General features: G+C 21.7%; 1 protein-coding gene across 1 annotated transcript; it reads left to right on the top strand.

The window, feature by feature from the left end:
• Positions 1 to 16454: 16454 nt before the first annotated feature.
• LOC308312274 (uncharacterized protein) lies at positions 16455 to 17224 on the top strand. Its single transcript, XM_080794649.1, has 3 exons — positions 16455 to 16523; positions 16747 to 16895; positions 17021 to 17224. The coding sequence occupies exons 1-3, from the start codon at positions 16513 to 16515 to the stop codon at positions 17200 to 17202; spliced, it is 342 nt and encodes a 113-aa protein (XP_080650775.1). The 5' UTR covers positions 16455 to 16512; the 3' UTR covers positions 17203 to 17224.
• Positions 17225 to 19307: the final 2083 nt, after the last annotated feature.

The following is a 19307-nucleotide window of genomic DNA, read 5'->3' as shown; positions in this document are numbered from 1 at the left end:
TTTAATAATATACTTTAATAATAAAATTTAATAATATAGTTTAATAATATACTTAATAAAATACTTTAATAATATACTTTAATAATATACCTAATAATATAGTTTAATAATATAGTTTAATAATATACTTGAATAATATACTTGAATAATATACTTTAATAATATACTTTAATAATATACTTGAATAATATACTTTAATAATATACTTTAATAATATACTTAATAATATAGTTTAATAATATACTTTAATAATATACTTAATAATATACTTAATAATATACTTTAATAATATACTATAATAATATACTTTAATAATATAGTTGAATAATATACTTTAATAATATACTTTAATAATATACTTGAATAATATACTTTAATAATATAGTTTAATAATATACTTAATAATATACTTTAATAATATACTTTAATAATATACTTTAATAATATACTTAATAATATACTTTAATAATATAGTTTAATAATATACTTTATAATATACTTAATAATATACTTAATAATATAGTTTAATAATATACTTAATAATATAGTTTAATAATATACTTTAATAATATACTTTAATAATATACAATATACTTAATAATATAGTTTAATAATATAGTTTAATAATATAGTTTAATAATATAGTTTAATAATATAGTTTAATAATAAAGTTTAATAATATACTTTAATAATATACTTTAATAATATAGTTGAATAATATACTTTAATAATATACTTTAATAATATACTTTATTAATATAGTTAATAATATAGTTTAATAATATAGTTTAATAATATACTTAATAATATACTTAATAATATAGTTTAATAATATACTTTAATAATATACTTAATAATATAGTTGAATAATATCCTTTAATAATATACTTTAATAATATACTTTAATAATATACTTTAATAATATACTTTAATAATATAGGTTAATAATATACTTTAATAATATAGTTGAATAATATACTTAATAATATACTTAATAATATACTTTAATAATATACTTTAATAATATACAATATACTTAATAATATAGTTTAATAATATAGTTTAATAATATAGTTTAATAATATAGTTTAATAATATAGTTTAATAATAAAGTTTAATAATATACTTTAATAATATACTTAATAATATACTTTAATAATATACTTTAATAATATACTTTAATAATATACTTTAATAATATAGTTTAATATACTTAATAATATAGTTTAATAATATAGTTTAATAATATAGTTTAATAATATACTTAATAATATACTTTAATAATATACTTTAATAATATAGTTTAATAATATAGTTTAATAATATAGTTTAATAATATAGTTTAATAATATACTTTAATAATATAGTTGAATAATATACTTTAATAATATACTTTAATAATATAGTTTAATAATATAGTTTAATAATATACTTAATAATATACTTTAATAATATAGTTTAATAATATACTTTAATAATATACTTAATAATATACTTTAATAATATACTTTAATAATATACTTTAATAATATACTTTAATAATATACTTTAATAATATACTTTTAATAATATACTTTAATAATATAGTTTAATAATATACTTAATAATAAAGTTTAATAATATACTTTATAATATACTTAATAATATACTTAATAATATAGTTTAATAATATACTTAATAATATACTTTAATAATATAGTTTAATAATATACTTTAATAATATAGTTGAATAATATACTTTAATAATATACTTTAATAATATAGTTTAATAATATACTTAATAATATAGTTTAATAATATACTTTATAATATACTTAATAATATACTTAATAATATAGTTTAATAATATACTTAATAATATACTTTAATAATATACAATATACTTAATAATATAGTTTAATAATATAGTTTAATAATATAGTTTAATAATATAGTTAAATAATAAAGTTTAATAATATACTTTAATAATATACTTTAATAATATAGTTTAATAATATAGTTTAATAATATACTTTAATAATATAGTTGAATAATATACTTTAATAATATACTTTAATAATATACTTTAATAATATAGTATAATAATATACTTAATAATATAGTTTAATAATATAGTTTAATAATATAGTTTAATAATATACTTTAATAATATACTTTAATAATATACTTTAAAAATATACTTTATTAATATACTTTAATAATATAGTTTAATAATATAGTTTAATAATATAGTTTAATAATATAGTTTACTAATATACTTTAATAATATACTTTAATAATTTACTTAATAATATAGTTTAATAATATAGTTTAATAATATACTTTAATAATATACTTTAATAATATACTTAATAATATAGTTTAATAATATAGTTTAATAATATACTTTAATAATATACTTTAATAATATAGTTTAATAATAAAGTTTAATAATATACTTTAATAATATACTTTAATAATATAGTTTAATAATATACTTTAATAGTATACTTTAACAATATAGTTGAATAATATACTTTAATAATATACTTTTAATAATATACTTTAATAATATAGTTTAATAATATACTTTAATAATATACTATAATAATATACTTTAATAATATACTTTAATAATATACTTTAATAATATACTTTAATAATATACTTTTAATAATATACTTTAATAATATAGTTGAATAATATACTTTAATAATATACTATAATAATATAGTTTAATAATATAGTTTAATAATATACTTAATAATATAGTTTAATAATATACTTTATAATATACTTAATAATATACTTAATAATATAGTTTAATAATATACTTAATAATATACTTTAATAATATACTTAATAATATACTTTAATAATATACAATATACTTAATAATATAGTTTAATAATATAGTTTAATAATATAGTTAAATAATAAAGTTTAATAATATACTTTAATAATATACTTTAATAATATAGTTTAATAATATAGTTTAATAATATACTTTAATAATATAGTTGAATAATATACTTTAATAATATACTTTAATAATATACTTTAATAATATAGTATAATAATATACTTAATAATATAGTTTAATAATATAGTTTCATAATATAGTTTAATAATATACTTTAATAATATACTTTAATAATATACTTTAAAAATATACTTTAATAATATACTTTAATAATATACTTTAATAATATAGTTTAATAATATAGTTTAATAATATAGTTTAATAATATACTTTAATAATATACTTTAATAATATACTTTAATAATTTACTTAATAATATAGTTTAATAATATAGTTTAATAATATACTTTAATAATATACTTTAATAATATACTTAATAATATAGTTTAATAATATACTTTAATAATATACTTTAATAATATACTTTAATAATATAGTTTAATAATAAAGTTTAATAATATACTTTAATAATATAGTTTAATAATATAGTTTAATAATATACTTTAATAGTATACTTTAATAATATAGTTTAATAATATACTTTAATAGTATACTTTAATAATATAGTTGAATAATATACTTTAATAATATACTTTAATAATATAGTTTAATAATAAAGTTTAATAATATACTTTAATAATATACTTTAATAATATAGTTTAATAATATACTTTAATAGTATACTTTAATAATATAGTTGAATAATATACTTTAATAATATACTTTAATAATATACTTTAATACTATAGTTGAATAATATACTTTAATAATATACTTTAATAATATAGTTTAATAATATAGTTTAATAATATACTTAATAATATACTTTAATAATATACTTTAATAATATAGTTTAATAATATAGTTTAATAATATACTTTAATAATATAGTTTAATAATATAGTTGAATAATATAGTTTAATAATATAGTTTAATAATATAGTTTAATAATATAGTTTAATAATATACTTAATAATATACTTTAATAATATAGTTTAATAATATAGTTTAATAATATAGTTTAATAATATACTTAATAATATACTTTAATAATATACTTTAATAATATACTTTAATATACTTAATAATATAGTTTAATAATATAGTTTAATAATATAGTTTAATAATATACTTAATAATATACTTTAATAATATACTTTAATAATATAGTTTAATAATATAGTTTAATAATATAGTTTAATAATATACTTTAATAATATACTTTAATAATATAGTTGAATAATATACTTTAATAATATAGTTTAATAATATAGTTTAATAATATAGTTTAATAATATACTTAATAATATACTTTAATAATATACTTTAATAATATAGTTTAATAATATAGTTTAATAATATACTTAATAATATACTTTAATAATATAGTTTAATAATATAGTTTAATAATATAGTTTAATAATATAGTTTAATAATATACTTTAATAATATACTTTAATAATATACTTTAATAATATACTTTTAATAATATACTTTAATAATATAGTTTAATAATATACTTAATAATAAAGTTTAATAATATACTTTAATAATATACTTTAATAATATACTTTTAATAATATACTTTAATAATATAGTTTAATAATATACTTAATAATAAAGTTTAATAATATACTTTATAATATACTTAATAATATACTTAATAATATAGTTTAATAATATACTTAATAATATACTTTAATAATATAGTTGAATAATATACTTTAATAATATACTATAATAATATACTTTAATAATATAGTTTAATAATATACTTAATAATATAGTTTAATAATATACTTTATAATATACTTAATAATATACTTAATAATATAGTTTAATAATATACTTAATAATATACAATATACTTAATAATATAGTTTAATAATATACTTTATAATATACTTAATAATATACTTAATAATATAGTTTAATAATATACTTAATAATATACTTTAATAATATAGTTGAATAATATACTTTAATAATATACTATAATAATATACTTTAATAATATAGTTTAATAATATACTTAATAATATAGTTTAATAATATACTTTATAATATACTTAATAATATACTTAATAATATAGTTTAATAATATACTTAATAATATACAATATACTTAATAATAAAGTTTAATAATATACTTTATAATATACTTAATAATATACTTAATAATATAGTTTAATAATATACTTAATAATATACTTTAATAATATAGTTGAATAATATACTTTAATAATATACTATAATAATATACTTTAATAATATAGTTTAATAATATACTTAATAATATAGTTTAATAATATACTTTATAATATACTTAATAATATACTTAATAATATAGTTTAATAATATACTTTAATAATATACAATATACTTAATAATATAGTTTAATAATATAGTTTAATAATATAGTTTAATAATATAGTTAAATAATAAAGTTTAATAATATACTTTAATAATATACTTTAATAATATAGTTTAATAATATAGTTTAATAATATAGTTTAATAATATAGTTGAATAATATACTTTAATAATATACTTTAATAATATACTTTAATAATATAGTATAATAATATACTTAATAATATAGTTTAATAATATAGTTTAATAATATAGTTTAATAATATACTTTAATAATATACTTTAATAATATACTTTAAAAATATACTTTAATAATATACTTTAATAATATAGTTTAATAATATAGTTTAATAATATACTTTAATAATATACTTTAATAATATACTTTAATAATATACTTTAATAATATACTTTAATAATTTACTTAATAATATAGTTTAATAATATAGTTTAATAATATACTTTAATAATATACTTTAATAATATACTTTAATGATATACTTAATAATATAGTTTAATAATATAGTTTAATAATATACTTTAATAATATAGTTTAATAATAAAGTTTAATAATATACTTTAATAATATAGTTTAATAATATAGTTTAATAATATACTTTAATAGTATACTTTAATAATATAGTTGAATAATATACTTTAATAATATACTTTAATAATATAGTTTAATAATATAGTTTAATAATATACTTAATAATATAGTTTAATAATATACTTTAATAATATAGTTTAATAATATAGTTTAATAATATAGTTTAATACTATAGTTTAATAATATACTTTAATAATATAGTTTAATAATATACTTAATAATATACTTAATAATATAGTTTAATAATATACTTTAATAATATACTTTAATAATATACTTAATAATATAGTTTAATAATATACTTAATAATATAGTTTAATAATATACTTAATAATATAGTTTAATAATATAGTTTAATAATATAGTTTAATAATATACTTTAATAATATACTTTAATAATATAGTATAATAATATAGTTTAATAATATACTTTAATAATATAGTATAATAATATACTTTAATAATATACTTTAATAATATACTTTAATAATATACTTTAATAATATACTTAATATTATACTTTAATAATATAGTTTAATAATATACTTTAATAATATAGTTTAATAATATAGTTTAATAATATACTTTAATAATATAGTTTAATAATATACTTTAATAATATAGTTTAATAATATAGTTTAATAATATACTTAATAATATACTTTAATAATATAGTTTAATAATATACTTTAATAATATACTTTAATAATATAGTTTAATAATATAGTTTAATAATATACTTTAATAATATACTTTAATAATATACTTTAATAATATACTTTAATAATATAGTTTAATAATATACTTTAATAATATAGTATAATAATATAGTTTAATAATATACTTTAATAATATAGTATAATAATATACTTTAATAATATACTTTAATAATATACTTTAATAATATACTTTAATAATATACTTAATATTATACTTTAATAATATAGTTTAATAATATACTTTAATAATATAGTTTAATAATATAGTTTAATAATATACTTTAATAATATAGTTTAATAATATACTTTAATAATATAGTTTAATAATATAGTTTAATAATATACTTAATAATATACTTTAATAATATAGTTTAATAATATACTTTAATAATATACTTTAATAATATACTTTAATAATATAGTTTAATAATATACTTTAATAATATACTTTAATAATATACTTTAATAATATAGTTTAATAATATACTTTAATAATATACTTTAATAATATACTTTAATAATATACTTTAATAATATACTTTAATAATATACTTTAATAATATACTTTAATAATTTACTTAATAATATACTTTAATAATATACTTTAATAATATACTTTAATAATATAGTTTAATAATATACTTTAATAATATACTTTAATAATATAGTTTAATAATATACTTAATAATATAGTTTAATAATATAGTTTAATAATATACTTTAATAATATACTTTAATAATATAGTTTAATAATAAAGTTTAATAATATACTTTAATAATATACTTTAATAATATAGTTTAATAATATACTTTAATAATATACTTTAATAATATAGTTTAATAATATACTTTAATAGTATACTTTAATAATATAGTTGAATAATATACTTTAATAATATACTTTAATAATATACTTAATAATATAGTTTAATAATATACTTTAATAATATAGTTTAATAATATAGTTTAATAATATAGTTTAATACTATAGTTTAATAATATAGTTTAATAATATAGTTTAATAATATAGTTTAATAATATAGTTTAATAATATAGTTTAATAATATACTTAATAATATACTTTAATAATATACTTTAATAATATAGTTTAATAATATACTTTAATAATATACTTTAATAATATACTTTAATAATATACTTTAATAATATAGTTGAATAATATAGTTTAATAATATACTTTAATAATATACTTTAATAATATACTTTAATAATATACTTAATAATATACTTTAATAATATACTTTAATAATATAGTTTAATAATATACTTTAATAATATACTTTAATAATATACTTTAATAATATAGTTTAATAATATAGTATAATAATATACTTTAATAATATAATTTAATAATATAGTTTAATATTATAGTTTAATAATATAGTTAAATAATAAAGTTTAATAATATACTTTAATAATATACTTTAATAATATAGTTTAATAATATACTTTAATAATATACTTTAATAATATACTTAATAATATAGTTTAATAATATAGTTTAATAATATACTTTAATAATATACTTTAATAATATAGTTGAATAATATACTTTAATAATATAGTTTAATAATATACTTTAATAATATAGTTTAATAATATACTTAATAATATACTTTAATAATATAGTTTAATAATATAGTTTAATAATATAGTTTAATAATATACTTAATAATATACTTTAATAATATACTTTAATAATATACTTTAATATTATACTTTAATAATATACTTTAATAATATACTTTAATAATATACTTTAATAATATACTTTTAATAATATACTTTAATAATATAGTTTAATAATATACTTAATAATAAAGTTTAATAATATACTTTATAATATACTTAATAATATACTTAATAATATAGTTTAATAATATACTTAATAATATACTTTAATAATATACTTTAATAATATACTTTAATAATATACTTTAATAATATAGTTGAATAATATACTTTAATAATATACTATAATAATATACTTTAATAATATAGTTTAATAATATACTTAATAATATAGTTTAATAATATACTTTATAATATACTTAATAATATACTTAATAATATAGTTTAATAATATACTTAATAATATACTTTAATAATATACTTAATAATATACTTTAATAATATACAATATACTTAATAATATAGTTTAATAATATAGTTTAATAATATAGTTTAATAATATAGTTAAATAATAAAGTTTAATAATATACTTTAATAATATACTTTAATAATATACTTTAATAATATACTTTAATAATATACTTTAATAATATAGTTGAATAATATACTTTAATAATATACTTTAATAATATACTTTAATAATATAGTATAATAATATACTTAATAATATAGTTTAATAATATAGTTTAATAATATAGTTTAATAATATACTTTAATAATATACTTTAATAATATACTTTAAAAATATACTTTAATAATATACTTTAATAATATACTTTAATAATATAGTTTAATAATATACTTTAATAATATACTTTAATAATATACTTTAATAATATACTTTAATAATATACTTTAATAATTTACTTAATAATATAGTTTAATAATATAGTTTAATAATATACTTTAATAATATACTTTAATAATATACTTAATAATATAGTTTAATAATATACTTTAATAATATACTTTAATAATATAGTTTAATAATAAAGTTTAATAATATACTTTAATAATATACTTTAATAATATAGTTTAATAATATACTTTAATAGTATACTTTAATAATATAGTTGAATAATATACTTTAATAATATAGTTTAATAATATACTTAATAATATACTTTAATAATATACTTTAATAATATAGTTTAATAATATAGTTTAATAATATAGTTTAATAATATAGTTGAATAATATAGTTTAATAATATAGTTTAATAATATAGTTTAATAATATAGTTTAATAATATACTTAATAATATACTTTAATAATATAGTTTAATAATATAGTTTAATAATATAGTTTAATAATATACTTAATACTATACTTTAATAATATACTTTAATAATATAGTTTAATATACTTAATAATATAGTTTAATAATATAGTTTAATAATATAGTTTAATAATATACTTAATAATATACTTTAATAATATACTTTAATAATATAGTTTAATAATATAGTTTAATAATATAGTTTAATAATATACTTTAATAATATACTTTAATAATATAGTTGAATAATATACTTTAATAATATAGTTTAATAATATACTTAATAATATACTTTAATAATATACTTTAATAATATAGTTTAATAATATAGTTTAATAATATACTTAATAATATACTTTAATAATATAGTTTAATAATATAGTTTAATAATATACTTTAATAATATACATTAATAATATACTTTTAATAATATACTTTAATAATATAGTTTAATAATATACTTAATAATAAAGTTTAATAATATACTTTATAATATACTTAATAATATACTTAATAATATAGTTTAATAATATACTTAATAATATACTTTAATAATATAGTTGAATAATATACTTTAATAATATACTATAATAATATACTTTAATAATAGAGTTTAATAATATAGTTTAATAATATACTTAATAATATACTTTAATAATATAGTTGAATAATATACTTTAATAATATACTATAATAATATACTTTAATAATAGAGTTTAATAATATACTTAATAATATAGTTTAATAATATACTTTATAATATACTTAATAATATACTTAATAATATAGTTTAATAATATACTTAATAATATACTTTAATAATATACTTTAATAATATACTTTAATAATATACAATATACTTAATAATATACTTTAATAATATAGTTTAATAATATAGTTTAATAATATAGTTAAATAATAAAGTTTAATAATATACTTTAATAATATACTTTAATAATATAGTTTAATAATATAGTTTAATAATATACTTTAATAATATAGTTGAATAATATACTTTAATAATATACATTAATAATATACTTTAATAATATAGTATAATAATATACTTAATAATATAGTTTAATAATATAGTTTAATAATATAGTTTAATAATATACTTTAATAATATACTTTAATAATATACTTTAAAAATATACTTTAATAATATACTTTAATAATATACTTTAATAATATAGTTTAATAATATAGTTTAATAATATAGTTTAATAATATACTTTAATAATATACTTTAATAATATACTTTAATAATTTACTTAATAATATAGTTTAATAATATACTTTAATAATATAGTTTAATAATATACTTTAATAATATACTTAATAATATAGTTTAATAATATAGTTTAATAATATACTTTAATAATATACTTTAATAATATAGTTTAATAATAAAGTTTAATAATATACTTTAATAATATACTTTAATAATATAGTTTAATAATATACTTTAATAGTATACTTTAATAATATAGTTGAATAATATACTTTAATAATATACTTTTATAATATAGTTTAATAATATAGTTTAATAATATACTTAATAATATAGTTTAATAATATACTTTAATAATATAGTTTAATAATATAGTTTAATACTATAGTTTAATAATATAGTTTAATAATATAGTTTAATAATATACTTAATAATATACTTTAATAATATACTTTAATAATATACTTTAATAATATACTTTAATAATATACTTAATAATATACTTTAATAATATAGTTTAATAATATACTTTAATAATATACTTTAATAATATACTTTAATAATTTACTTAATAATATAGTTTAATAATATACTTTAATAATATACTTTAATAATATACTTTAAAGTGGCTGTAAAGCAAATTATGCTATTTTCTTATAGACATATTACACATGTAACACGGTCATCTATGAAACCCTGGAAAAAAAATTGGAACTTTATTTTACAGCACTGTGGAATAAGACCATTTCGCGTTTTTTGATCATATCTGCGGGGGGATCGAGATTGTCATATCACCGCGTGACGTATCACGGTGATATTTAAATATGTAATGAGCCCACTGACGAAACTCCGCCCCCAACCTGGCTAGCTAGCTACTACCCTACCAGAGCCTATACTAGCTACTAGCTTAGCTTGCTGTGCTGCTGCTGTTGACTGTTGTTGTTGTCGTCCAGACTCCCCACGCTCCCTCTACCACCACCACAGCACTTTTTCCAGTTTGTTGGTCTAGCTTTTGGCCTTTTTTTCTCGTTATCATGGCTCCTTGGCGAAAATGCGTTTTACCTGCCTGCCATGCTCGCCAAGGGGGTTCCATTTGTTTATTTGCGTTCCCCAAAAAAGAGGAAATGAGACAGAGGTGGATGGCGTTTGTGATGCGCCACGGCGGGAGAGGTGTGCAATTCACCACCTCCACTGCCTACCTATGCAGCCAACATTTCACCGCCGAATGTTTCTCCAACTGGCAACGGAGACAGCTCGGTTTTACAGACAACCCACTGATGTTGATTAGTGGTGCCGAGCCGAACATATATGTCGCCGCTGGGGCCGGACTCCCTCCAACTCCTCTTCCCCCACCTGTATCACTATCTACCGTCGTCAACAGGCCTGTTGCTTCCCATGTAAGTTTCCAGCAGTACTTGTTATTATAATTATACTTTTTTATTTTTTATGTGTAGTAGTTTGGGCTCTATTTTCTGCTAAACAACAAAATGGTCAATGTTACGTAGCGTTTGTAGTGTGTATCGTATCATCCACTGTAACATAGTGCATACTTAGTCCATGATTTGACCATCGACCAAATACAGAAAGTATTGCACTGTACCGGAAAGTGATGGTAGTAGCAGTCTGGTTGCAGTGTTTCCTATGAGTAATTTGGAAATGTCACGCTCTGCTCTTTGATAAAGTTATGCCTGTGTTGTGTTGAAATGAAATGAAATAATTTGTCAAAGTCTCCAAAACATTTTTCTGGTGATGATAAACAGAACACAATAGAACATGTGCAAATGCAATGCATCTTCACTGACTGTCACAAAACACCATGTGCATTTCATGTATTGTGTATTGTGTATAAGTGTACAGGGGCATAAGGGGCGGTCTCAAGACTGATGCTACAGTTATATAGGCCATTACAAGTGGACATTCACATTATTATATTTTCTACATACAGATTTACAAGGGTGTTATTGATCAAGTCATAGCCTGCACTATTGTTTTCATGAGCAGAAGTAGGCTATGTCTGAACAAGTAATTTATACTGTAATATATTCTGTTAACAAAGCAGGCCCTTCCATCCACAAGAGAGACACAGAGTCAGCGTGACAAAGTCACTACCCGAGAAATTGGGGTTCAGACTGACCGCTCTGTGGGGAGAAGAACAGTTGCAACGCAACTTGCCAGAAGAACCCTCATTAGCAGCAAGAGTGAAGGTTGGTCAAGTTATTATGGTAGTTTGTAATTGTCTGACAGATTCTATTGATGAACAATATAATTTTTTAAGGACAACACTCCTGTCACTTATTGAATAAAATATAACAGAACCTATTCATTAGTTATTCGACACAGACAGTACATTATGCTGCATACTGATATTCATTGTCAAAGTATTTGTATACTATGTGCAGTGACAATAAATGTAATCTAATCTAATTACTGCTGTCACAATATCCTATAATCTATTATTCGGTCATTGGACACAATGTACTAAAGCTTAGTAAAATCCACTAAACTAAATATTATGTCAGACTTAGTTGATTACCACTTCTTATTGGCTTAGAGACAGTAATTATTCATTGTGGGGTTACAATATATTTATACATGGCATGCCATGACATGTATAAATATATATATATCTCTATCGATCTAACTATTCCATTCCTTGACCAACATTGGCTTTGCAACAATAAATTAATTTTTCAGAGTTACTTTGCCCTGTTGAGGTTGTTGATCTTTTGAGAGACTGAGAGGGGGTGAAGTTGGAGTTATCAAACATAATCTGTATGACCCACAGTTTAAAACACAACACTGGTGTTTACACAATGTTCTTTTTGGACGATGTGACGCCTCCTCAGAAGGTGACTGAGAAAGCTCAGTCCAGCAATAACTGAGCTAGCTGCTTCATTGCTCTGTGTACATTTTGCGAGCCATCACAGTCCCTCCTCCTTGGTACAGAGAGACGCTACTTTTGTGGTGGGTGTATTTGGAGGCATCTAAACTGTATATAACACTCTTATTCTTATATGTTCCAGGTTCTCAAGCTACGGTGGCCACTAAGACTGTTGGTGTGGGCACTCTGTTTCAGTTGCCTCTAGGCACATCGCTAAAGAGGAAAGCTTTAGTGCCAGCTCAGAGCCCGGCAGCAAAGCAACCTCTCTTAGAGCTGCTGTCTTCTCAGGAGTCTGAGGTCCCATCCCTCGGTTCAGAAGAGGACCCCACCTACCATCCCAGCACGTCTAAATTAGATGACGACATCAATGAACGGTAAAACATAGTACATATGTATGATAATATATTCCTCATTATTTGATTTCATGCAGTTATGCTAACAAGAGAAAGCCATTTCGATAGCAATATGAGAGATTATACAAGAACAAAGGGGTTCCACCCCGCCTCAAGCCAAATTCTGGCTAGTCCGGTGCATCTCAGGAGTGGGACTGGTATGTGTAGAAGGAAGGCACTGGAACAAACTCTGCAAATAATGTGACACTTCGATGTCAATACATCCTGACCTGATGAAGATGTATTGACATAGAAAAGTTGTCACGTTATTTGCCATCACATTGTAAATATTAAAGGCTTTATTGCTCCAGTGCCTTCATTATTCTAGAAAAGTATACTATACACTTTGTAATAAGTATTTGTATTTGTCAACAGAGAGCCAACACAGCCACAGCACACAGTGAAGTACTTGGTGTATGAAGATTGTCTGCTGGACCTTTTCCGTATCTGCCCCACATGCTCTAGTGTCTGCAAGGTGCGCACATTTGTAAAAGGAACTTTCCTTAGTGTGACACAGACCTGCAGCCATGAGTTTTGTGAATTCAGCCGGAAGTGGAACAGTCAGCCACTGTTGCGCAGCACACCAGCAGGGAATCTGCAGCTATCGGCTGCTGTCTACTTCACAGGCTCTTCTTTCATCCAGACTAACAAGGTTGGTAAGAAATAATGGAGTATTCTCCCGCAGCTTTGTGTTTGAATTTTTCAGTGCATCCCACTCTGCTACAGAGGGATGTGGTATGAACACTGTTACAGAGGAACTTTCATATTTTTCATTGCAGGTGCTCAATGCAATGAACGTCAGAACGTTCAGCAGGATGTCACACCGGAATCACGTTCACCAGTACATCCAGGCTTCTGTGCTGCATAAATGGCGGCTACACCAGGCGGGCTTGCTGGAGGGTCTTAAACGGAACCAAAAAGTATCTCTTGGTGGAGACATGCGAGCGGACAGCCCAGGCCACTGTGCAAAGTACGGCTCTTACTCCATGATGGACCTCGACACCAACAAGATAGTTGATATCCAGCTGGTACAGGTAAATTGTTTGTAAAACTAGAAAATGTGTTCAGTATAGCAATAGCGCAGAACTTCACCAATGAGGCAGATCTGGTATTCATGTGTGTGTTTATGATACACAGAGCAATGAAGTCAAGAGCAGTGTCCATATGGAGAAAGAAGGGCTGATCAGGAGTCTAAAGTACCTTTCCAAAGCTGGCGTGAAGGTGGATTTCCTGGTGACAGACCGACACAACCAGGTCCAAAAATATATGAGGGAGGAAAAACCCACTATTACCCACTATTACGATGTGTGGCATTTATGCAAAGGTAGGAAATTATGGAAAATAGTGTTTATTGATCATTTGTAGCACCGCTGCACCATCCAATAAAATATATTGTATATGTTTTTAAACAGCTTTCACCAAGAAGCTGGTTGCCATGGCAAAGTTGAAAGAATGCGCTAAGGTCAAGCTGTGGAAGAACAGCGTCAAAAACCATCTCTACTGGTCAGCATCTGGTTCTTCCAGTGGAGAGGAAACGGTGGCAAAGTGGTCATCTGTGATCAACCACATCACCAATGTTCATGTCCATGACAATCCACACTTCCCCAAGTGCCTCCATCCCCCCTCGACTGACAAGAACAAGTGGCTGAAGCCTGGTATGCCACTATTCAATAGCAACCTTTTGTCATTAGAATGCTGTTGTAACAAAACTCTCAAGATCAGTGTTGATTTTGGCAGCAAGTTTTGATTTTTTTTTGTCAGTCTTTCGAATAAAATTCCATTTCGCTTTAGTCAACTAAATATAAGATTTTAATCGACAAAATCTACAGTTGATTTAGTTGACTAAAATGTATTTTGGCGGGCTGTCCTCATTTTTCACTTGCTGAAAATAGCCGATCTACAAGCTCACAATGCACCGCAACACATGAGCTTGTAGAGCTGCTATTATCAGCATGCAATACTGGATCTCTTGTCCACTAGTCCCATCCTAACATTTCAGTCTTTGTCGACGAAATTGTGAATCTTCGTTATAGTCATCATAGCTTAGTTTTCATTTCGTTTTCATCATTGAAAATAGTTTGCCGACAAACATTTTTTGTCATAGCTTTAGTCGACGAAATCAACACTGCTCAAGATGTAATCCACTGACTGAATGTATTTTATAATAGTATACTCTTTCCCCCTTTAGGATCAACGGCCATCCGCAAGCTGGAGACGGCATTGACGAATAAGCGCATTCTGGGTGACGTGAAGAAGCTGAGCCCTCTGTACCAGACATCTGCTTTGGAAAGCTACCATAGCGTCATTTTGAGATTTGCTCCGAAAAATGTCGCCTTTTCGTACTTGGGAATGCTTTGCAGGTAAATTATATAATAATCATGTTGTAATCAAGTGTTATGTATTATTTATTATTATAGTGCCATTTCATTTGGAAATATTGAGCATTTGCTGCATATGTGCTGGTTGCCAGTGTTTAAAAAAGGGGGGGGAAAAGCCAGCCACTTGAACAATGTAAAATGTGATCTTCTAGCCATCTAGAAACTAACTTGGGTTCATGATATCATCCCATTCTTCTCATTTCAGGCTTTACCTCGCTGCATTGCATTTCAACGAAAATGCTGGACGTCTCCAAGCGGTAACTGCGTCAGGAGTTCCGCAGCACAAAATAACGTTTCCCAAGGCCAAGAAAGGGGACCACGTTGTCAACAGGGTTAAGACCAACTATACTACAGGTCAGTTACATGCAATACCATGGTCATCAGTGAAACTTTGCATTATAAATGCTCTAGTTGCAATTGAGACCATATGAATTACTCAAACTACTGTACATGCTGTTATGTGCTCTTGTGTATTTTAGAATATGTGACAGAGCTTACAGACCTCCTCTTTGACGAGGTGTTCCCCAACCCTGCACATTTTGTGGCTGAGCTGGAAGAGGTCCCTGTCCCTGGATTCCTGTGCTCACAGTACGAGCATCCAGAGAAGACTGCTGCAGTTGCTGCACATGTGTCCCGCTTCATCCACCCAGAGCCAAATTAAGACGTCAAATAAATACAAAATAAAGAAAGCATTTTGCCTCCAACAATCTGTAATTTTATATTTTAGCTATATACACACACAGCAACATACTTTTTTTTTTTAAACAAAAACCTCTTAGGATTTAGAACAGTGGTTCTCAAAAATATAATTTTAGGATATTTCCATTGGAAAAAAAATTCTTGTATTCAGGCAAATTAAATGGAAGGCCTAAATCCAGTGTATTCGCCATCCTCATCTGGGTATTCATCGTGTATCCGGTGCACAATACAGGATGGCAAAATTCTCCGGTTCCCTGCACCCAGGCATCCCCAGCACCATGACACGAAAGACCTGTAGGCCAGGTAGCGAGCACGCCTGTAATGAGAGAATTAATAAAATGACTTGTGTGCTGTTTTCTTTCCCTGCCTGAGGGTGGTGCTGTTAGCTCTGTTTTGTGTTTCTCAGTTGAGTTACAGCCAGGTGGTGAATGCACTGGAGACTAACTGCATGGCGCCAACTTCAAAATGACACCTGCTAATGCCAGTTCCATTTCTCTTCTTCCGGGTTGTCAACAAGGAAGCTTTGAGAAGGAAGAGAAGTGGTCACGTGACTGGGCTGCGCCATGTTCCTTTCATGGGAGCCCAACTCACACCAGCAGTGCATGGAATACATGGCAGTGAATGGAGCCGGCTGGACCAGCTCATAACAAACATTATTTATGAACGATTGAGACCTTTGTCATATAATCGGTTTCCGGAATATAAAACAAGACATATCACAGGTTGTTTTCGATGTGCATAGTATATAATTTTATCTGAGAATCTAAACAGCAGCAGATATCTGACAGACAGGAAACGGTGGGAAGTCTTGTGATACTTGGTACGTTCAGAAAGGTACTTTGTGCTCTTTAGATACCATACCTCTATAAAAATTACACAGTGTACATACACATCGAAAAGCAACACAGCAGACAATGTGTTACATGTCTTGTTATTTTCCAGAAGTGATTACTTTACAACAGGTCTCAGTCATTCATAAATAATGTTTGTTCATGAGCTGGTCACTGAGCTCTCATTGACTCCAGTGCATTCTGCCAAACCTCCGGGTAGTTTGGCTCCCATGAAGGCGTCCATGAAAGTGTCATGGCGCAGCCCAGTCACGTAACCACTTCGCTTCATTCTCAAAGCTTCCTTGGTTGTCAAGCACACTGCTGTGCTGCCATTTGATCACCAACCTTACTTCATTTACTGGTCTCTGATGAGTATGAGTCTTCTGTCATCTACTGTATATATACTATATGGGTTGCAGGATCACAATCTGCTTCAATGATTGCGTTGATCAGTTTAGTCAGTGTAGTCAGCCTGCTAAACAGATCACCCCAAAGTGGCTTATAATAACACCAAATTGGTTTGGAAGAAAATACTGCAATGTCTCTGAATTGCATACAGTATATAATGGAACCTACATAACCTACTGTGAAGCTGTTCACAAAGTTTACCTAACTTTTGCTACTACAGGGAAAACATGTACTTATTTTATTTGTACTCTTTGAATGCTCTTGCACTCAATATTCTATCCCTTTGTTTGCTGTGTTTTGTTGTTTGAATGTTATGCTATATATATGCTGCTGCAGTCTGTAAGGAAGCCAAACAAATAAGTTTTACTCTTATGTACCTGGTACACAAGATGTAACAAAGTATAACCTTGAACCTACTGGTCAGACAAGTACTGTGCACATTTGTGTACAAAACACTTGACAATTGTCATCTTGATCGGTGTCCCAGAGATCAAATGGGTCTGTGGCCTAATGCATATACAAATGGAGGTTCTTGAAATAACATTGAATGCCTATGACCATACAGCTAAGTGACCATAGTTTATTTTGTATAATGATTATATAACATATTTTTCTTGTCCTACATCTTACCAGTTTTTGTGTGCCATTTGATAAAAGTAATCTATATACATTCCAAATAAATATTTGATGGTCTAACATACTCAGCTCTCTTCTTCGTCCTCAGTCTTCCATGCTCTGCCTCATATTGTCTGAGGGCATTCTGCAGGGACCAGGGGTTCAGGCAGACAGGTTCTAGTCCTGGATGGAGAGTCATGCACTCCAGGTCCTC

Source organism: Protomyctophum bolini (assembly GCF_963924005.1).
Source record: "Protomyctophum bolini genome assembly, contig: SCAFFOLD_76, whole genome shotgun sequence".
NCBI lineage: Eukaryota > Metazoa > Chordata > Actinopteri > Myctophiformes > Myctophidae > Protomyctophum > Protomyctophum bolini.
This window is presented reverse-complemented; position numbering and strand designations above follow the sequence as displayed.

What these genes read in the sequence shown, in the direction of transcription:
- LOC308312274 (XM_080794649.1), top strand. An exon ending in TAAGACCAACTATACTACAG is followed by an intron (nt 16,896 to 17,020) that starts GTCAGTTACATG and finishes TGTGTATTTTAG; the next exon opens with AATATGTGACAGAGCTTACA.